The following is a 22,339-nucleotide window of genomic DNA, read 5'->3' on the forward strand; positions in this document are numbered from 1 at the left end:
GACTTGGCCAAAAACAAGTCGTTTAAAGAGGGAAAAGTATTTATAGCACGCCAGGGGCATAAGGGTAAATTGACGCGATCATTAAAGAAACGCGCTGTTACCAATGTAACTGCTCCCACGTGTAAATGCGAAAACCCCAACAGACGCGACGTTTGATTAGACTTGGCGGTTAAGAAATTTAAAATCACGCCAGTTTTAAAAGTCACGTCAGCTACAGACCAAGTTCAATACTCGAATCCAACTCATAAGCAAAAGAGATTGGACTCGAGTAGGGGCACTGTTCCTACCCTGACCCAACGGTATGGCCCAGGTCCAAATACACCAAAAGGCCCAATCCAAAGATTGGCCTTCGTTATTCACCGACCTCTTCAAAAGAGGTCGGACTCAACACAGACTTCTTTCCAAAGAAGTCGGGCTCAAGAAATAGCTGGCAGATAACACTTATTCAAATAAGTAACTGCCCCTAAAATCTCTCTAACCACTTCTAGAAGCCATATCCCAACAATCCCTAGATAAAGGGACGGTTATCCACCTAAAAAGGTGGCACTACTCCAACAGTGGTTATTGGATCACCACTATAAATACCCTGACACTCCTCAGGTATAACCAAGTTCCAATACATTCTAAACCTGCTTAACCCCATGCTGACTTAGGCATCGGAGTGTCTTTGCAGGTACCACCCCCCATCTCTTGGAACACACAACTCGGAGGCAGCTCCCAGACGTAAACCAAGTCGGAGACCACACTCCTCCAGCGCTTGGGCCTCAAACAAGTCCAACCACCGTCCGGTTCTAGGTAAGCCCCGGAACATATTATATATAATATAATTTTAAAATATTAACCTATTAAAATTTTTAAATAAAATATTTAGAATATAAAGTTATTATATTTTTTAATATTAGTTATTTAAATGGTTCAAATATTAAAATCATTAAATAATTAGTCATTTAAAAATAATTATGATACACTTGGACTAGTCACTAGTCAATGTATTCATAGTTTCATAATTCATACTCTTGGCGAGATGACCTGCATGTTGGATGTGCAGATTTTTTTAATGAACAGTTGTGATTAGCTACTTGGAAAGGGTAAAGGTTGTTGTGCACAAACAGCACAATAGTAGGTGCCACAATAATGGGCTTGAAAAGTTGATTGGGCTAGACTGTAAGTTCATTTTATTATTATATTTTGTTTTTTAAATTCTGTGAAATTCTTGAAACTATATAGTGTTTCGAGAAATAGATGGAATAAAATAAATTTTCAGTGTTCATTATAGGAAATAATTTATAATTATGAGAGCTGAAATTGGAGATTCCTTATTATTTTTTTCGCAATATCTCCTAAATTGACAAACTAAGTATTAATTTGTACCTATCAAAGTTTGATTTAAGAATTTGTTGCTAGTTAATAAATTATTACATATACAAATTAAAATTAAAATTTTAATATTTATTTAAACAAATTAATAAATTAACCACTAAATCAATCTAACTTAATTACTATACTCTTTCAAGCACACTATAGTGTCAGGATGGAAAACATATTAGGTACTATCATGTTAGTTAATTTGCGGATTTAACTAAAATTTAGAAGAATAATTTGACATATAAGTAAAATTGGAGGATCCAACTTAAGTATTTATTCAAATTTTCAATTTTAGTAATGAAAAAAATTAAACATTTATGTTCAGTGAAACTCAAAGTATCAATGAAAAAAAGTATAAATATATTTAATTTAGTCTTAATTTTTTTTATTGCATTGGGTTCAAACATTTTATCCGAATATGTGAAATCTTTATTAACTAAACATACGTCGGATAAAAAATCTTTCTTTTGTAAATTCCGACCTACACATCTGATAATGTAAAAATTGCAACAAGCATCCTTATAATAACAATAAAAAGTTAAAAACACAGTAGAGTTAATTCCCAATTGAATGCAATTAAATTATGTGGTTATACAAATTGTTCACATGTATGTATGCTCCGCATGGTAACATAAAGTCATCAAGCATTTATTTGAACTCTTTTGTTTTTTTTTTTATATTTTGAATCATAATCCACACATTTTTCTGTCTTTAATTTATAGATTTATTCACATAAAAAAATATATTAATAGATATTATAATATATTTATTAATAATTTTTTTTATTTTTTTTACCAAAATTAAAATATTTTATTCAATAAGAATAAAAAAGACATTATCCACGTTTTGGACAGCAAAAACAAAAAACATTTTTCAAAAACTCGTACACAAACTAAACCAAGAATAAAATTAAGATTAAATTACACAGTTAATTTTTATATTTTTACTGAAATTGCAAATTAACTTTTACATTTTAAAAATTTGTAATTAAATTTCTAAACAAAATTAAATTTTGTAATTTAGTTTCCATTGTTCAAACAACACTTGATTTAATAAAATATTCGCTAGCATATTCGCTTTTGCACATGTTTGACAGTAAATATCAATTTGCAATTTTAGTAAAAGTATAGGGACCAACTGTTTAACTTAACCATTTAAAAATAACCAAAAATTCCTTAAGCTATCTAAACCAACCCCACCCCTCCCCAGCTCTCTTACTTTCAGTTTCTCACTTTCCAAAATAGTATCCCATCTCCAACACCCTCTGTCTCTCACCTTGGTTCACTATCGTCGCGCCTCTCGCCTTCGTTGTCGCATCGGATCCACCGCATCTATGTTCATGAGTTGCGTCTCGCCACCTTCTTCTGTCTCGCCTCCCTCTCACCTCTGTCATCTAGGAACTCGTGTCATTGCGGTTTTCCCTCTTTCCATCCTTTAGTTATTACTTATTGGATTATAATATGTTGATTTGTTACTATTTTATATGATTATGGTAAATTGTATTGCTGTTTTTATGTTGATTTGTTGTTGTTTTCTTCTTAGACATTAGATTGTTTGCTTTGAGCATGTTTGGGATTAGAATTGTTCTCTTATTAATGATGTTCAGTATTAGAATTGAAACAGAAGAAAAAGTCACTAGACAAAAGGGATAATAGAAGAAGGGAATGTGGGCAGGCCCACTGTACTAATAGAGGAGGAGGAGGAGGAGGAGGAGGGTGGCCTGCGAAGGATAGAGGCTCGACGACGATGGTGATAACGGGCAGTTGATGGTGGTTCGACAATGATGTTTTGGAAAGAAGAATTGAAACGGGAAGAAGAGAGAAAGAAGAGGATATTATGGTAAATGTGCATTTTTTTACAATAAACGTCATTGGGAACCTAATTACAAACTTTTAAAGTGTAAGGATCAATTTATAATTTTACTAAAAGTATAGGAACCAACTATGTAATTTATGTAATTTAACCTAAAATTAAAGACGAAGAAACTGAAAATATTAGGGGAAAAAAACATCAAAGCAAGTGAGATTGCATGTCTTGAAGAAGCTTGCAGCAAGACTCCAGAGCCTATGTTGTTTCCTCAGAGTAGTCTTCGATGGTGAATCGGTTCCTTAACTTCTAGATTTGTCTGTACAGGATCACCAGTATCTACAAATCACGGTTATTGCTCCTACTTCTTTGTAGCTTTCTGACGCTATCTTTCCATACCTGTCAAAAGGAGAGAGTTTCATCTCCAGAAATAAGTTTAGGTAATGAACTTCTTGCCCATACTTCCACTGATTTTGAATAAAAGAACAAACAATGACTAATGGTTTTAGGTTTGAGATTGTAGCGATGATAGAAGGGGAAACGGTTGGAATACGACAGTGAAGGTTGATGATAGAAGGGGAAACGGTTGGAATACGACAGTGAAGGTTCTGGAGGACCAGTAATTTCTCATGCAAGTATGCCAGAGGAAGAATTTGATTTTGGAAATTAGGGGCAATTTCCAGAGTTCTGTCCAAGTCTGTTTGTGTTGTAGTAATTTTGAGCATAGTTTAAGAGGAGGATGCTAAAGGTGGTAGGCAACTTAGTAACCTAAACTAACTTCATATTTTTCACTTTTAGTTTTGACCCAAATTAAATAATAATCTCCTTTCCCAATATTTATTGACAGAATACGATTAGCCATATGTTAATTAAGTCCTAATTCTATTATTTGCATGGTAGAATTAATTTATTTACCCATTCTATAGCAGAAATCTATTGATTGATGACTGAATTGGGGAAGACAAAAACTAGAACGAAAGGAGCTACCCATGGATCCTGAATATTTTAACACTATTTTTATTGCTGATTCTCCAACACAAGCCTTTTTCAGAATGTTTTGGCCCTCTAGTAGGCTTCTCCAACCCCAAGAAGGTTGGTTTCTTGTCTCTGTTTTCATAACATTGCTGTATCGATGTACTTGCCTTTTAGAATTTTGGATAAGAGTGATTGTGGTTAAGTAGTTATTTTCCAGCATTGTTTGGCTATTAATGCTAGATTTTGAGTTTGTAGGTCTTTGAAACCAGCCCTCATTCTCTCTTTAGTCTAGATATAATATTTCAACTAATTCAAGTTATCTTTTTTTGTGTCTTTCTCACGCCACCAAAATTAAGAGAATATTGTGGATCTCACTAATAAGAGAATCTGGAAGTCTGAAATAAGATAGAGAGTAGATAGGAATGGCCATCCCTACTACATTAATGAGCACATGCCTTCCTGAAGTAGACAATAAATGGTGTTTTCAGTCATGAACTTTCTGTATCACCTTCTTTTTAATGATTCCAAAGATTTCTCTCTTTGATCGATTAACAGTCGAAAGAAGCCCCAAGTATTTATCATGGGCTCCTCTATGTCTAATGTTGAGTCTATCGGCACAAATAGATTCATTTTCTGACCATTAAAGCTCTCATACAACGTGAGGAGCTCTAAGATATTATCACAGCTATCTTCAGAAGCCCTATTGAATAGAATAGAGTCATCCACAAAGAGTAAATAGTTGATGGAAGGACATCTTCTGTTTACTTGAATATTCGAGATGAGACAATTTTGCTCTGCCTTGTTCAGCAAAAAAAATTAAATTTTCGCACATAATAAGAAAAGATATGACAATAGAGGATTTTCTTGTCGAATTTTTCTATTTGGCTTGAAAAAAAATACAAGATTGACTTTCAACAACAACAGAGTAAAAAATTGTGTTCACCATCTCCTATATCCAACTTATCTATCTAGAATCAAAACCTAGCTTTTCAAGCATGAGCCATAAATAATGCCATTTCACTCTATCATAAACTTTACTCATGTCAAGTTTTAAGGTTATTTCAATGTTCAAACCTATCGTCTTGGTTTTCAAATAATACATACATTCGTGAGCTATAATGATATTATCACTAATTAGCCTTGTTTTTAAAAAGTGCTTTGATTATGACTAATTAATTTATTCATAATCTTTTGTAGCCAATGAACAAATACTTTAGAAATGAATTTATAAACCACAGAAGATAAACTAATAGACCTAACCTGTGACATGTCCTTAGCATTCGGTACTTTTGGAATTAAGCAAACTGCGTGTGATTGAAACCTCTCAGTATTCTATCCCCAACAAAGAAATTTTTCACTGCTTTAGACATATTTCCAACCACTATATTCCAATAATAATAAAAGAATTTCATGTAAAATCGTTCTTTCTTGGGACACTTTTAGGGTGCACACTAAAAACAGTTCGTTTGACCTTTTCTATTGAAACTAGCCAAAGCAGATTTCTATTCATGGATGGGGTTACTATGGCATTAAAATTTTCGAATTTCAATTCCGGATCAGCTGAATTAGTAGAAGAGAAAACACTTCTAAAATAACCTTCTGCAACTGAGGTGATATCAGTTTGAAAAGTGGCATAATTCCCATCATTCCTTTCCAACTTTCAAATTTTATTGCAATGAATCCAGGATTGGAAGGACTAATGGAAGAATTTAGTGTTTTTATCCCCTTCTTTCAGTTTTTTTATCCGAACTTTTTTTCTCCAATAGCTTTCTTCTCTAACATATGCATCCTCTAGCATATTTTTCAGTGCCTTAACCTCAATCGCTCAGTTACTTCCTGTTTCCCTAAGCTCTTCTAGCTTCTTCAGGATCTCTTCTACTTCGTCTTTGGAAATGGATTTTGACATTTGTGTCACCGTACAAGTTTATGTCCACAAAGTTTCAATTTCTGAGCTAAAATAAACATAGTTGAACCTTTAAAATTGGATTTCTAAGCTTCGATAATAATTTTTTTGACACTTTCACTTTACACCATCTCTGTTGGAATTTGAACCTGTGTTTAGATCATTCTAAATGAGGGCTGGTATCCAATAAGATAAATACGTGATCCAATCCATTTTTCGACAGTCTGAGATTCATATTTGTATGAGACATTTTCAACTTGTTTATTGCTTGTTAGAACACGATCCAAACACTCCAAAATATGCTCATCACCTCTCCGTTTATTAGATCAAGTAAAATTTTTACCCACCATATCAAGATTCATCAAGTTTGTTCCCATCAATAAAATAAAAAACTATTGTCACAGCTAAAAATCGTGGTATAAAGTGTCAGATAGAAAACATTATAATTCTAACAAAAAAACATCATAATTATAAATCTATGATCACACTAGAATAAATTATGATTGAAAAATTAGGACTTAAAATAAAAAATAGTGACTATAAATTTATATTCATTCTTTTTACTAGATATGATCAATCAGGATTTGGATCTTCTAAATTTTGAAACTTACTTTAGAGGGTAAAATATGATCTATCACCATTTATTTTATAGGTGGGACAAAGAAAAAACATAAGAGAGAAAGCATTTAATAGTGAGAGATTTAATTTTATCCTCTAAAATAAAAATCTAAAATTTACAGGATCTAAATCCAATACCAAATTTTTTCTAATGAACTTTTTCTTAAAAGAAAATATATGAAAACAGGCATCTGATCTAAACCTTCTTTATTCAGTGCGTGTCATTTCATCAATCGTCCTGACTATTTTTGTATTTTGTTATTTGCCATATTAAAACAAACAAAGAATGAATATGGCTTCTATCATATCCTATAGAAACCCAGTTGCAAATGATCACCATATGCGGAAAAGAAAATGATTGAGTACCGAATGCTCTCTTTGGCCAGCCATAACACGGTATGATCTTATCATACAATTATCATCATCTTTAAAAAATCAAATTACAAGTTATAATTTGAATATTGAAAGCTATCAGCCATGTAGGTTCTCAATTTTTTTCTATTTTATTTATGTTGTTACAATAATGTTGTCTTAGGATTATATAAGAAAATAATAAAAAAAATCAGCGTAATAAGCCACTAATTAATAATTATATACTAGCAGGAGCAATTCTTTTACAAAATATCTTAGTATCATTTATGTTTAGAGAATAGGACGGATGAGCACACAGATCGAGGACAAACAATTTGAGTAGTGAGTGGGCTGAAGCTAATAAAAGCAACCTTAGGAGAATTAAATAAACTTTAACACGTAAGTATAATTTTGTCATTCACGTAAGTGGTGTTGATATGATGTACGAACAAACGAAGGGAACTATATATATGATTTATGAATAATTATTTGAAAAAGGGGTCAGCTTTTAAATTCACTGTAATTTTTCTTTGTTTATAAATAATTTTTTATTTTTAAAAAATTAGTATTGTAACTGTTTTTCTTTTCTCTAAGCACTACTGTATAATAAAACAAGCCATTTTAATAAAGATGTCTAAAACATCTTTTTTTAAAGATATTTTTTAATAATTAAAATTTAATATATATAATCGATTAAATCCTGTTATTTTTATTAAAATTAGGCAAGACAAATTAACTTGACCAAAAAATGGTGAATCCAATTTTATTTCGGTCGAAATTAATATTATTTTTATAAAAAATGACTACAATACCCCTATTATAAAAAATAACTAAAATACTCTTATTATATATTAATTTTGAGAATTCTAAATTCTAACTCTTTTCTTTTCTGTCGTCATAGAGTTAGGATTTAGAATTTTCAAAATTAATATATATATATATATATATATATATATATATATATATATATATATATATATATATAAAAGAGTATTTTAGTCATTTTCTATAATAGGGATATTATAATCATTTTCTATAAAAAATAATATTAATTTAGACCGAATCAAAATTTGATTCACCATTTTTTGGTCAAATTAATTTGTCTAGTCTAATTTTGACAAAAATAACACGATTTAATCGATTATATGTGTTAAATTTTAATTATTAAAAAACATCTTTAAAAAAAGACGTTTTTGACGTCTTTATCAAAGTGACTCCCATATATAAAAGAGAAATATCAATACAATGTATTAGTACAAGAAATTGAATAAAATAAATAAGAAATTACCAAAAGAATAATTTTATAATAAATTATCTGTTGCTTTTTGTAATTTTAATACATTTTTAAATAAAAATACTATATATACTAAAAATTAGTTATATTAATAATTGATTTTTATAACTCATTTAATTTGAGTGTACATCTAATATTTTTTAAAAAGTTTTGTTAAATAAATAATGATTTTTGTAAATAATGTAAATATTGGACTTTAAAATTAATCGAATAAAGTAAAAAACACTCCACTCCAAAATACCTCTTAAATTTTAATATTAGGATAACCATCAGCACATCTAGTGAATTGAAATCTATTGTTAATTGTGTATGAATAAATCGAATAAAAAAAATAATCATTCAATTAAAAATAACGAATATAATCATCTGTATACCTATTAAATTGAATATCCAACATATCTATTGTTCATATTATTTAGTATTTTCATCGTATATATATGCTTTTCCTTTTTTAAATTGCATGAACATTTAAAAGAAGTTAGTGATTTATGAAAAGATTCCCCTACTAAAGTATCATTATGCATAAGTTGGGCCGTAAAGTCCAAAGAAAATGAATTACAATATTGGTTATTGCTATGGTGTCTACAAATATTTGACTAACTTTTTAAAAGGGTTAAAAATTAATATTTAATTTTAAAAGTATAAAAATAAAAAATTATTAAATATTCAAAACTTATCATATCAGATAAATTAAGCAAAAGTTAGACACTATATCATAAGCATCATAGAATTCACCTACAATATTATTGAATGGAAGTTTGTTTGGTTTAGGGGTGTGGAGGGATGACGTAGCGCAAAATGACAATGCCTCCACTCTCCACTAATTTCCAATGCTTGTCACCATATATTTCCAATCCTCGCACCGTATTCTGAAAGCATAAACCTATTTTTACATTGTGAATTGAAAAAAACCTCACTCACTCTGAAGTTCGTGATTCATGCCCCCCATCAACAAAACCTTTTGTTTTATATCTTTTCCACATCTTCCACTTTAGTAGAAGATAGATAGAGTAGCACAGGCCTCGATCTCCTCTGTTTAGTGTTGACAGCCATTTATGCATGTGACTGAAGATAAAAGTAATAAGTAGTGGAAGAGGAGAAAACGAAGTCAGGTAACTAACTAAACTACTTCCTTTATCTATAGCTTCCGTTAATTTGTTGCGCTCAGTTATTAGGTGTTTCCAGTTTCCACTTTCTATCTTAGGCACTGCTTCTTCATTATTTTCATGTGTTGCAGACTTGCAGGGGAAATTTTACCCTTTTTAATTTTTTCCTTTTATTTTTTATTTCTAAAATAGCAAGTGCTGCCTGAGTCACGGGATATCTTATTTAATTAGAATCGTAGATCTCGATTTTTTGAAATTGCATGAATCTCCTACACAATATGATTCTTTAGTGAGGTGCTGATATATATATATATATATACCAAATTTTTTAAAATAAATATCTCACTAGACTTGTGTTTATAATGGATTATATTATGTGTATACTCTAAAATCAGTGATTAATATAAAATATATATTAAAATATAAATATATATTAAAAATAAATTATATATATTTATATATAAATATATTGATAGTTAATTATGTCAGTAATTAATTTTAGTATATAAATAATATTTTTGGTTTATAAAAATAAAAGTTGAAGAATAAAAAATTTGTTTTAACATATTATTTATTACGGAGAAAAGAAATCTAAAATTGTCACTAAAATAATTTCTAAAATTTTAGTTTCGTTAATTACATGTTTAAAATTGACAAAAATATACTATATTAATCTTATAAATTTAATGAGTAACTTGAAAAAATGCTGAGAAACTAACGTAATGCAATTGAAATCTTATAACTATTTTAATATAAGCTACCAATTTCGATGTACATGCAAGGCCAAACATTTTGCTTGTCCTTATCCCTGCGATGCATAACAGAGATAGAGAGGAAATAGAAAAGGACGAATCTTTCTCTCTGATTGTATTTTAAGATTTTTGTTTTTCTTTTTAATCTTGCTTTTGTAGATCCTTTGAGTATTATTAAAATTTAGGTCCTTTTTAATTTTTCGACCGAGAAAAACTACTTCGAAAATGTTATCGTTGAAGCGAGAGTTTACGAAGATATAAAATATTAAATAGTGAGTTATTCAGGACAAAAGTTATCGCTCTTTCTGATGTTAGCTTTAGTAACATCACAGATTGAAGATCTTGTTTCATTTTTTGTCAAATGGACCCCAATAAGGATATCTAAAGTCCTTATTACTAGGTATATCGATGATCATGCGAATCCTAATGAAATGGAGTCAAATATTACAATCATATCACCTCTCAAGTCCGTTATAGAGGCATTCTAGAAAAAGTAATACTATTATTTTTGTATATATTATTTTATCTTTTATATTATTAAATGGAAAAATTTTACTTTCCTTTTTTTGAAAAATATTAAAATGATATTCTTTTTTTCTTTATTTATAAAAGGTACATTCTCCTCTTTTATAATTTTTAAAAAATTTTCACTTTAATTAATTTTAAATTTATTGTGTTAACTAATGTTAACTTTATTTATTTTAAAAAAAAATAAATTATTTTTTACAAAAATATCTTTTTAATAATAATTTTTTATTAATTAAATTGTATTTTTATTAAAATATTTATAAAAAATTTAATAATTAAATTATTTTTTAAGATATCTTCTAATATTTTTTTAATCATTAAATTGTGATTTTACTAAAATTTTTATTAACAATTATTTTTATATTTTACTATTAATTATTCGATATCAATATATATTATTTTAACATTAAATAAAAAAAATCTTACCACTGTTAATATGTATAACAATTAATATATATTGATATCAGAAAATAATTTTATCAAGATTTTTTTATTTAATATTAAAATAATATATATTGATATAAAAAATTAATAAAAAATATAAAAATAATTGTTAACAAAAATTCTGGTAAAATCATAATTTAATAATTAAAAAATTATTGAAGAATTTTTTAAAAATAAATAATTTAATTATTAAACTTTTTTTTAAAATATTTTGTTAAAATACAATTTAATCAATAAAAAATAATTTATTAAAGGTATTTTGGTAAACAAAATTTAATGACAAAAATAAAACTTTTGTTAAAGGATATTTTTGTAAAAAACAATTTATTTTTTCTTGAAAAATGGATAAAGTTAACATTAGTTAACACAAAAAATTTAAAATGGATTAAAGAATAAATTTTTTAAAAATTATAAAAAAGGGGAATGAACATTTTACAAATAAAAAAAAGAGGAGTGTTATTTTAGCATCTTTCAAAAGAGAAAAATAAAATTTTTTTATTAAATAAATATAAAATAAATAAAAAAAGTAAGAGAAAATAACATTTTTTCGCTAATTTTACCATGTTAATACAGACTTGATTCATTTAAAATAGCATTTATGCAATTTACTCGTCTTTTTTAGTAAATGTCAATTTTGAATTTCACCTTTTGCATTTATTAATTTATTAGCCAGTAATAGACACTTAAATGGAATTCAGATTCGCAACGAAGTTAATAATCCCACTATGGTGAAAGTAGCCAAAAATTTATCTTGGTTGGCTAAACTAAAGATACACCTCTTACTCTCAAAGAGTCTAGAAGAAAATAAGCACGCAACTTATTTAAATATATAACTTAATCAATTCAACTCCATCAATAAAAATGGTACATACGCATATTTATACTAGTAGGGGAGGGAAAACCTTCATGACTCGGACGATGTATGACTAACTCATAACACAATATAATAATATATACTAAACTAACTCATAACACAAACATAAAGATACATGCTCCTGCATCATTTTTCATTTCTCTTTGGGTTGGAAATGGCTCCTACATTATCCTTCCTGGGTTGAAAAAGGCTCATTTTGTATTGGCGAAAGATTTCATTGGTGAGTGCATTTGAAAGATGTGAAAAAACATAGCTTAACTTGATTTTTTTGACCATCTACATGTTGTAACGAAGTTAATGTGATCTTCTTGCCATCTTTAATAAAGGAATATATATTTTTGAAACCATCGTGAATAGCTCGACAATGATATTGCTAAGGACGTATAGTAGTAAGTGACATGTCTATCGGAATGACGTCACACCACACTTTATCTTTGTATTTACTTCCCATAGAAATTTGGACTAAACATCGCTTTGTGACTTTAACTTCATTTTCTTTTGTTTAACCAATACAACTTGTAAGGACAGGAACGTAACTCGATTGAAAATTTTAGTTTGTCTACCATATAATTTGAGACAACATTTTCACAACTTTTGCTATTTATGATGACCTTGCAAACCTTCTCTTCAACAGTGCATCTTGTGTGAAAGATGTTGTGGCGTCGCTAACTCTCATATTCTATTACCCTTGTAGTATTCAAACTTCGGCAAACTACTAAAACTTCTTCACAATCAACTGAAACTTTTTCAATAGCATAGTTAACCTCACCTTACTCCTTTTGCTCCTGAATTGGTTCTTTATTAATTTTTTTTCGATAAAAGTGATAACCTTTCTATTTGGACAATCAACAGCAATATGTCCAAAACTTTGACATTTGAAGCATTTCTTACCTAATTATCCATGCTCCTTGTTGCCTTTAAAAAATTTTGTCTTCATTTTTTGTTGAACATCAAGGATGACTTCTTTATCCTTTGGTGACTAAGTGTTATTCCTTTGTATTCTTTGCTTTTCAATCTTTAATGACAGCCTAATAACATCATCCAAAGTCCAATATAGTTTCAGCTGGACAACATCAGAAATTTCTGTGTTCAGTCTTTTAAGATAACGAACAATTATTTGTTTTTCAGGCTCTTGAATATCACACTTCTTAAGCAACTCTTCAAAATCCATTGTATATTCTTCTACAGATAATGACTTTTGTCTCAAATTATAAAATTTGATGAAGGTGTCTTGCCTGTAATGTTCAGGAAGGAACTTGCGTTTGAGCTCACGACGCATTTTATCCCATGTCTTGATCTTTCTTCTTCCTTCTCTTTCTCACTGATGCTTGAGATTCTCCAACCATACTGACGCGTGCTTCTTCAACTTGATTGCTACAAGTTTCATGCGCTTGTCGTTTGGAATGTCTTTTAACTCGAACACTCTTTTCACTGTGTAAAGCCAGTCGATGAAATCATCAGGTTAGAGTCTCCCTTAAAACTTAGGAATATCAATTTTGATTCCTAAGTCTTTGGTTTTGTGAGTCGTGTCGTGTCATGCTCTTTGTGTGAACAAATCTTCAGACGAAGAAGAATAATGAAATGGATTTGCATTATCTTCTTCACTAGAAGAACTGTAATCACTTTGCTTGCCGTGATTATTTTGAGCAACTTCATATTTTGCAAGTTACTCTTACAACTCCTTAACTTGACAGCGTAACTCCTCCATTTCAATCTCTTGAATAGTTCTATGCTTTGAAACCATCTTTTATTACTATGCAATGAAGTTGATGCTTGGTGTCGATGTTTTGATGATATTGATGAAGCACAATAATGATAGAAATGCACCAATTATGATGATGGAAAAAGACATCAAAAGAAGAGAAAAGAACGATATTACTCAAAACTTCGCAGCAGACAATCCATACTGACGACGATTCGTACCAACAGCGAGAGAATCGGACTAAAGATCATACCCACAAACCAAATAAAATTTTACTGGAGCAAGTCGAGAATCAATTTTGATGAGATTAATAATTCCATTATAGTAAAAATAGTCATAAATTTATTTTGGTTGGCCAAAGAAATAATACACCTCTTATTCTTAAAAAGTCTAAAAAAAATAAGCATATAACTTATTTCATATTTAAAGTAATTTTAATAAAAGAAGTACATACACATATTTATACTAATAAAAAAAAAATCTTTATGATTTAGACGATACGAAACTAACTCATAATATAATATAATAATATATATTAAATTATACTATTTTAATTAACAGCTCAAACATAAAAATACATATTCTAAGTGATTCAGGACCAAGAACTTTATCTAATATAAGATTTTGTAGATAGAAAGATAAGTACTTCTATGGTAGGACTAATTAATATTGACATATTTCTTGTCCCCATGTCTAAAAGTCAATAGTCCCTTGGGCAGATTTTTTAAATTTTTTTAAGTGAAATCAAGTATTTTAAAATTTGTTTTTAAGTAAAATCAAATATAAATCCATATTATAATACGAAAAGTACATATAGTGATATTATTTAAAAGAAAAATTTTAAAGTTCAACTGCATCCAAGAGAAACTTCACGTGAAGCTCTGACTCATTAGACCATTGTAAAATTCAAATCAGTTTAGATATAGTATTTTGTGAAATAAATATCACTTCGTCTTCTAATTGGCTCCGGATAATTATTTCGAAGAAATAATAAAATTTTTTAAAAAAAGTTTTTTTTTTATTTTTAATTTTTATTTTTTTGGAATTAATTAATTTTTATACAAAAAAATAAAATATTAATTTTTTTTAAATAACTAACTAAAATTATTAAAAGTTTAAAATTTAAAATTTAAAATTTGATGAATGAAAATTTTAAAATAATTTTTATTATTTATTCTTATAAGACTAAATACCCAATTTATTGTAAACAAAGTCAAGATTCTTCTATGTCTCCCTCGGAGATTCTTAACTATTTATCACTCACTCACTGCAGGTTGAAACAGATAAGCAGAAACTAAACCTATCGCATATTCACTGATTCACATACACCATATCCATGGAGTCCAGAAAATCGTTGCAGTTCCTTGTTCTCTCAATCTGTGTAACACTCGTTTTAGTAGTCACCTGGGTTCATCTTCCATCATCCCCCAACAAGGTGTTCCTAGACTGCACCCTCTCCTCTGCATGGTGCTCTTCCAAAAATCGCATCCAATCTTCCACAAAACCCAACAATTTAATAAAAAAACCACAACAATCATCATCAACCACACAACACCAACAACACGACTCTGATGTTCCTCACCATCCCCTAGACCCACTAACCGTCCAAGAATTCAACAAGATCCACGCCATTCTCGCCGCACACCCTTTCTTTGAGTCGGTATCCAAATACACTCTCAACACCGTTTCCCTCGAAGAGCCAGACAAAGAGCTCGTGATCAAATGGAAGCGAGGAGATCCACTTCCGGCGAGGAAGGCCTCGGTCACTGCAATGGTGAAAGGAAAATCTCATTTTCTAACCGTAGATCTCAACACTGATGAAGTATCCATTGACGAAAAAAGCTCTGTAGTTTCAGGGTACCCAACAATGGCCATGGAGGAGATGGTGGGGGTACTCGATGTTCCATTAAAGAGCATTGAGTTCAACCGCACCATCTCCCAACGTGGCGTAAACATGGGGGATCTTGCATGCCTCCCTATCTCTTCGGGTTGGTATGACTTGGCCGTAGAGGAGAACAGAAGGCTGATTAAAGTGCAGTGTTATTCGAAGAAGGACACTGTGAACTTCTACATGAAACCGATTGAGGGGCTTACTGTGCTGGTTGACATGGATAAGAAAGAAGTTGTGAGCATTTCGGATAACGGCAGAGACATCCCTATTGCTAACGGAATCAACACTGATTACCGTTATTCCGTTCAGAAGCTTAACGGTGACTTCCGTCTCTTCAATCCGATCTCACTGGAGCAGCCCAAAGGACCAAGCTTCACAGTGGAAGACGGCCACTTAGTTAAATGGGCAAACTGGGAATTTCATCTGAAGGCAGATGCCAGAGCTGGAATCATAATCTCGCAGGTCAAGGTGAGCGGACTAGTCTTTACTCTCTAATAGATATATATGGTGCCTGCCTGGTTATGGTTACTATGCCAATCATATATAAGTTTAGATAAAATTAAAGTTATACTCTTTTATATTTTGCTAACAAAAAATATTAGATATTCACTAAAATTAATTATTATATATTTGCATATAAATATATGTATTATTTAATTTATTTTTATTATATATGTTATATTTTAATATAAATTTTATATTAATAATTAATTTTAATATTTAATTTTAGTATATATTTAATATAATTGTTTATTAATATTATTTAATTTTATTTTAAATTAAAAAAATTATTTTAATTTTAATAATATTTTTTAAGTGTTACTAAAATTCCAGAGATACTATAACCATAGTATACCTTATTAGCTATTTAAGTTTAACAACACTTTTTATTGTTGTTTGTGGTTAAAGTAATTTTTTTAGTTATTAGCAATATTTTTTTAAGTGTTAAAATTATGAAAAATATTATTTATCTTTTAAATTTTTAGTTTTTAGTCAGTTTTTTAATTTAAATAATATTATTTAATTAATTTAATTATCTATTTTTATAAAAAATTATTTATTTTGTATAAGAAGTTATTTATTTTTTAATTTTTTTTCAAAGACTTAATGATAGATAATTTTTAAAAGATACCTAGTTGCATTGGTGATGTTGTTTAGCCATTATAATCACGGTAAATATAGGCACCATAGACTCACGGCGTATAGTAGACATGAATGAATGTAGCTGAGTATTTCATTTGTGTGTGCATTGGTGAAGATATTTTAGTTATATGTTTGTTGATGAACGAAAGGTGAGGGATCCAGAAACATCAGAGCTAAGGAGCGTGATGTACAAAGGGTTCACATCAGAGTTATTTGTGCCATACATGGACCCCACAGACGCGTGGTACTTCAAGACATACATGGACGCAGGAGAGTACGGGTTTGGGCTGCAGGCGATGCCTCTGGACCCACTCAACGACTGCCCAAGAAATGCATACTACATGGATGGCGTCTTTGCTGCCGCTGATGGAACTCCCTACCTTCAACCCAACATGATCTGCGTCTTTGAGTCCTACGCTGGCGATATTGCCTGGCGCCATTCTGAGTGCCCCATTACTGACTTAAAGGTACTCAGCTATTAATATAGAATACACTTCCAAATCCAAAATAAACATTTTTAGTGTGTTTTTAACATTTTTGTAAAGCAATATATCCTGAACAATGTTGTTTCGTTTGCATAACTAATTTGATGTTTACACATTTTTACGCTGTTAATTTTTCCCTGAAAAAATACAAATAAAAATGTTAGGTTACAGAGGTGAGGCCGAAAGTGAACCTGGTGGTTCGAATGGCAGCAGCCGTGGCAAACTATGACTATATTATTGACTGGGAATTTCAAACGGACGGACTAATCAGAGCAAAGGTTAGTGATCGAAATTCAATTTCAGTTTATTATTATTCTAATCTGTTTTAGGGGACAAGCAAGTTGATAAGCCACTTGGATTCCCCAAGAATCCGTAGACAGATAATTGAATTAGAAGTGGACAAGTAGTGGTATATGGTCCCCTCCTCCACTTGCACTTAATCCATATTTTAATTGAGACTTTTCTTAACAAATTAAGGCCTAATTTGGGTAGCCAACTTAATTAAGTTTTTTTTATAAAATAACTTAAATAATAAATGATTTCTTTTAAAAATAATTTATAAATAAGTTATTTTATGTTTAGATTTTTTATTTTAAAAATACTTATTTTATAGAAATATGATGAAAAGTAGAAGTATTATGAAAGAAGTTATTTTTTTTAACTTCTCTGTAAATTCTTAAATAGCTTTTTAAAAAGTTACAATTTGATTTTAAAAATTATACCAGACATTAATACTATTACTTTTTATAAATCAAAAGTTAAAAAAAATTACTTCTAAAGTTTTCAAACGGACTGTAAATGTTTGTTATAATGTCCTGATAACTGAATTGGTTGAAAATTAAAAAATTGGTAAAAAATTAATAAATAAGTCGAATCTATTCAATTTTTAATAGTTAATCAATTTAAAATAATAAAAAATATTTTTAAATATATATTTTGTACATAACATATTATTTTATTATATCTGATTTAATTTAAATGAATTTTAATTGAATTATTAAATCTTTGAATATCTAATTCCCTTATTTAATTAATTACTTGTTTTTAGTTTTCCTTATTGGTCTCACTTGTAATAAAGTAAAAAGAAAACTTATAATCCATAAAAAATATTTTATTTTTTAATTATTTTTAGTGTTCTGTTAAAAATGCTATTTAATATTTTAAAATTTTACTAAATTTTATTCTGAAAATTTAAATGTTATTTTTTCAAATATCCTTCTTATCTTAAAAAAAAAATACTTTACCGTTTTATTTAAATTTTAACAAATATTTTTGTGAAACTCGTAAAACTCTTCTATATCGTTGTAAAAAATCTGCTTTGTGATTGTGACTTTGTTACTCTTTGTCCCGTGTCTTAAGTGGTTGAGTTGGTATTAATAACTAGTTTATTCATAATTTTGATTGAAAACATTGTTCATATACTAAATACTCATAATACTGGTATAAAAATATAATTTTTATTAATTAATTATTTTAAATTATTTTTTATTGGACAGAAAATTTTTTTTATTTAACAAAATAAAAAATACATATTTAATTAAGAAAATACTAATAATATCAATTATCAAATAAGTATTATTATAAAAGGTGTAAACATAGCGAAATTATTATTGATTTATATTTTACACAGGACAAATTAAAAAAGAATATGCTAGAGTGATAACAATAACCATAGTAACAATAATTGAAGTATATATATATATATATATATATATATATATTTTATCAAAAATAGGAAAACTCAAACCCGCAATCTCTAGGTGAATATGAAAAAATTATGCCATTTGAGCTATAGCTAGTTGGCAATAATTGAAGTATTTTATTCAAAAACTAATTTATTGAAATGAATTTTAATTTATAAATATAATTATGATAAAGGCCATTGACCGTATGACGGATGACTTACATGCGTCTAAGTAACTATCATTTTCGTCATTAGTTTTAATTTATGTCAATATCTAACTGAGAAAGATGCAAACCAAAATGATAAGGATGTTTCAAGTATTTTTTCCAAACTAATTTATTTTATTGGAAGATCTAAGTATGATCAAGATTCATGACAAGAGCACTGACTAACTCGCCTACATGTATGTTGAGTCTAATTGTCATTTTCATCAATAATTTATGTTATTTACATGGGGTTATTTAATTTCACAGGTTGGACTAAGTGGTATTTTGATGGTGAAAGGAACAACCTACGATCATATGAACCAAGTTCCGAGCCAAGAATACCTCTATGGCACCCTTTTGAGCGAAAACATAATTGGTGTAATCCATGACCATTTTATCACTTACTACCTTGATTTGGACGTAGATGGAAGCGACAATTCCTTCATGAAAGTAAATATCAAGAAGCAAGAGACATTGCCAGGAGAATCACCTAGAAAAAGCTACCTAAAGGCAGTGAAAAATGTTGCAAAGACAGAGAAGGATGCACAAATAAAGCTTAAGCTGTATGACCCATCAGAATTTCACATGATAAACCCATCAAAGAAGACAAGGGTTGGAAACCCTGTTGGGTACAAAGTGGTTCCAAGTGGCACAGCAGCTAGTCTTTTGGACCCTGAAGACCCACCACAGAAGAGGGCTGCATTTACAAATAACCAAATATGGGTCACTCCTTACAACAAGAGTGAGCAATGGGCTGGTGGCTTATTTGTTTACCAGAGCGAAGGTGATGATACTCTTCAAGTGTGGTCCAACAGGTCAGTCATTACTCATTCAATACCTACATTCATGACCATGTGTTCCGTAAAGCATGTGCTTTTGGGAGTGGATTCTCTCTAATAAAAAAAAATTGAATTCTCTCATATTTAATTTTGGCCCCACTTATAAAATTAACGGTGAGAGATCATACTGAATTTCTTCAAGTGTTAAAAAAATTGGAAAAGATCTATTTCCTGTGTTTTTTTTCTCTTTAATATTTGTCATTTTAAAAAAAAACTTTTTACATTTAATTTTATTTAATTTTATCTCTAACCTTTTTAATTTGTATAAAAATTATCTCTGAATATTAACTTTGTCTAAAACAAAAGGACAAAATAAAAAATGTCTAATAATAATTTTAACACAAATAAAAAATGTCCAAGAATAGTTTTGACCTAAACTGAAAATATTAGGGGACAAAATTTAATAAAATTAAATATTAAGAATGTTTATAAAAAAATCACTTACATTAAGTATAAAAAGTACACTTTATCCTATTTTAAATCAGCAATATTATATGACTAATAAATATTATTATTTTGGATCAACATTTGATATATTATTATTTTGGACTAGTATTTGGTCAACAATAATTTTCACCCATATTTACAAAAATTTGTACACATAAAATACATAATTTACACTTATATTTATTAGAATTTACACACAAGAGTTAACACGGTTTATATCCAAATTTATCAACAGTTTATAAACATAAATCAATAAAATATATTTGTTGAAGACATTTTAATATTTGTGTTAGTCAAATATTGATCAAAATTGCTAAAAGCTATTAGTCCCAAGATTTTCAGATTGTAAATATTAATGTCTACTTAGTGTATCACTACATTGTGCTGTAATTGAAATTGGGTCACATCATAGCAAGGTATAGGGAAAAAATACAATATAGGAACATTAGATTTTTATCCATATAGAGAGAAGAGAGACACAATTTACGTAAACTACTATAATAGTTTGTAGCTTGGTAGAGGATGCTATCGTTATAGTTAAAATAAGAAAACAATTGCTCGTACTCAACACAAACTAAAGTTGGACAAAGTACTAACTCGCTTAATGTATTTCATTTGACTTATAGTTAAATTGCTTTCAAAACATCTCCAAATCTAACACGGACAACAGAGAATTCATAGGTTAGAGAAGCTGAGGGAATGAAGTTTAGGGGAAATTACAGCCGTGGTCCTATTAAGTTGGTGTTTCCTCAAACCTAGCAAAACTCAATGCATATTTTAGGAAGTGAAATTATGTAATAATTTGTAAAGCTTCATATTCATTTGTCATGATAATGAATGTTACTAATTTCTAATAATTTAAGGTGATGACTCTGATACAGAGTAAAAATGTACAGAGATATAAAAAAAAAGCTGTAACTCTCTTTTATTTAAAAAAAATTATCTAGTGAAATTCACAACATATATCATATACTTCTTTCATTCTTACTCTGTAACTCTGTACAATCTTACTCTGCAGCAGAGTAATTACCTAATTTAAAGCCCAATTATGACTTTAAATCTGTCTCCTAGTCCCCACAAATTAAGGTTTAGTTTATGAAATCTGTAGAATACATTTCTGTATCAATTATGATAATTAGTTTGATTACGATGTTGTTGAAATTTTAAATTTGTTAAAAACAGGGATCGTCCAATTGAGAATAAGGATATTGTGCTGTGGTACACACTTGGGTTCCATCACATACCATGTCAAGAAGACTACCCCATCATGCCTACTGTGTCATCAAGCTTCGACCTCAAGCCTGTCAATTTCTTTGAGAGAAATCCAATTTTAAAGTTGCCCCCGAATTTCAAGGATGATTTACCTGTTTGCAAGGCTCATGATTCATCTTGAGATGACTCATTACTTCTATTTTTAGCTCACATTAATGTTCAAGATTTTATTGTGCGCTGAATTGTGGGTAAATTTAGCTGTAAATATGGTAATTAATAAGTGAATAAACCTTCTCGTATCTTGTAAGAAATTAAATCTTAAACAGAAATTTAAGCTGCTTGTTTATCTTGGAAAATTGTTCAAGTGAAAATTATGTGGTGCAATGAAGTCTTAATTATGTATTGCTAGATTTTCGTTTCAAAGTAACACTAATTAAAAAACTTATTTGGTTTAATATAATCTATCACTATAATAAAAAAATAATTTCTAGTGACAATTTATTTTTTCTTCAGTTACAATAAAAATCACCATTAAAATTTTTAACGGCAATTACACACTAATCGTTGTATGCTGTCATTAAAATATTTTTGAGACAATTATAACATTTACGCATAAAGACCCCCTTAATGATTGCAAAAAATAGTAAACTGTTATTTTTATCCATAAAAGTTTAGAGTATTGACAAATTTATTCTTGAAACAAATAAAATTGAC

General features: G+C 29.1%; 1 protein-coding gene across 2 annotated transcripts; it reads left to right on the forward strand.

Moving 5' to 3' along the window:
- The first annotated feature begins 9,054 nt into the window (after positions 1–9,054).
- Positions 9,055–21,981, forward strand: LOC112707518 (amine oxidase [copper-containing] gamma 2). Of its 2 annotated transcripts, XM_029288565.2 has the most exons (7): positions 9,184–9,424; positions 13,265–13,477; positions 14,992–16,077; positions 16,902–17,219; positions 17,402–17,515; positions 19,395–19,942; positions 21,596–21,981. In XM_029288565.2, exons 3-7 carry the CDS (start codon positions 15,055–15,057, stop codon positions 21,804–21,806), a joined length of 2,214 nt encoding a protein of 737 aa, XP_029144398.1. In that variant the 5' UTR covers positions 9,184–9,424; positions 13,265–13,477; positions 14,992–15,054; the 3' UTR covers positions 21,807–21,981. The 2 variants fall into 2 exon arrangements, with proteins under 2 accessions (XP_025615056.1, XP_029144398.1); XM_025759271.3 differs by lacking the exon at positions 13,265–13,477 and having other exon boundaries at positions 9,055–9,424.
- Positions 21,982–22,339: the final 358 nt, after the last annotated feature.

Source organism: Arachis hypogaea, chromosome 8 (assembly GCF_003086295.3).
Source record: "Arachis hypogaea cultivar Tifrunner chromosome 8, arahy.Tifrunner.gnm2.J5K5, whole genome shotgun sequence".
Lineage (NCBI taxonomy): Eukaryota > Viridiplantae > Streptophyta > Magnoliopsida > Fabales > Fabaceae > Arachis > Arachis hypogaea.

What these genes read in the sequence shown, in the direction of transcription:
- LOC112707518 (XM_025759271.3), top strand. Translation starts at nt 15,055, where the DNA reads ATGGAGTCCAGAAAATCGTTGCAGTTCCTTGTTCTCTCAATCTGTGTA. An exon ending in ACGGACTAATCAGAGCAAAG is followed by an intron (nt 17,516 to 19,394) that starts GTTAGTGATCGA and finishes TTAATTTCACAG; the next exon opens with GTTGGACTAAGTGGTATTTT. An exon ending in CTTCAAGTGTGGTCCAACAG is followed by an intron (nt 19,943 to 21,595) that starts GTCAGTCATTAC and finishes TGTTAAAAACAG; the next exon opens with GGATCGTCCAATTGAGAATA.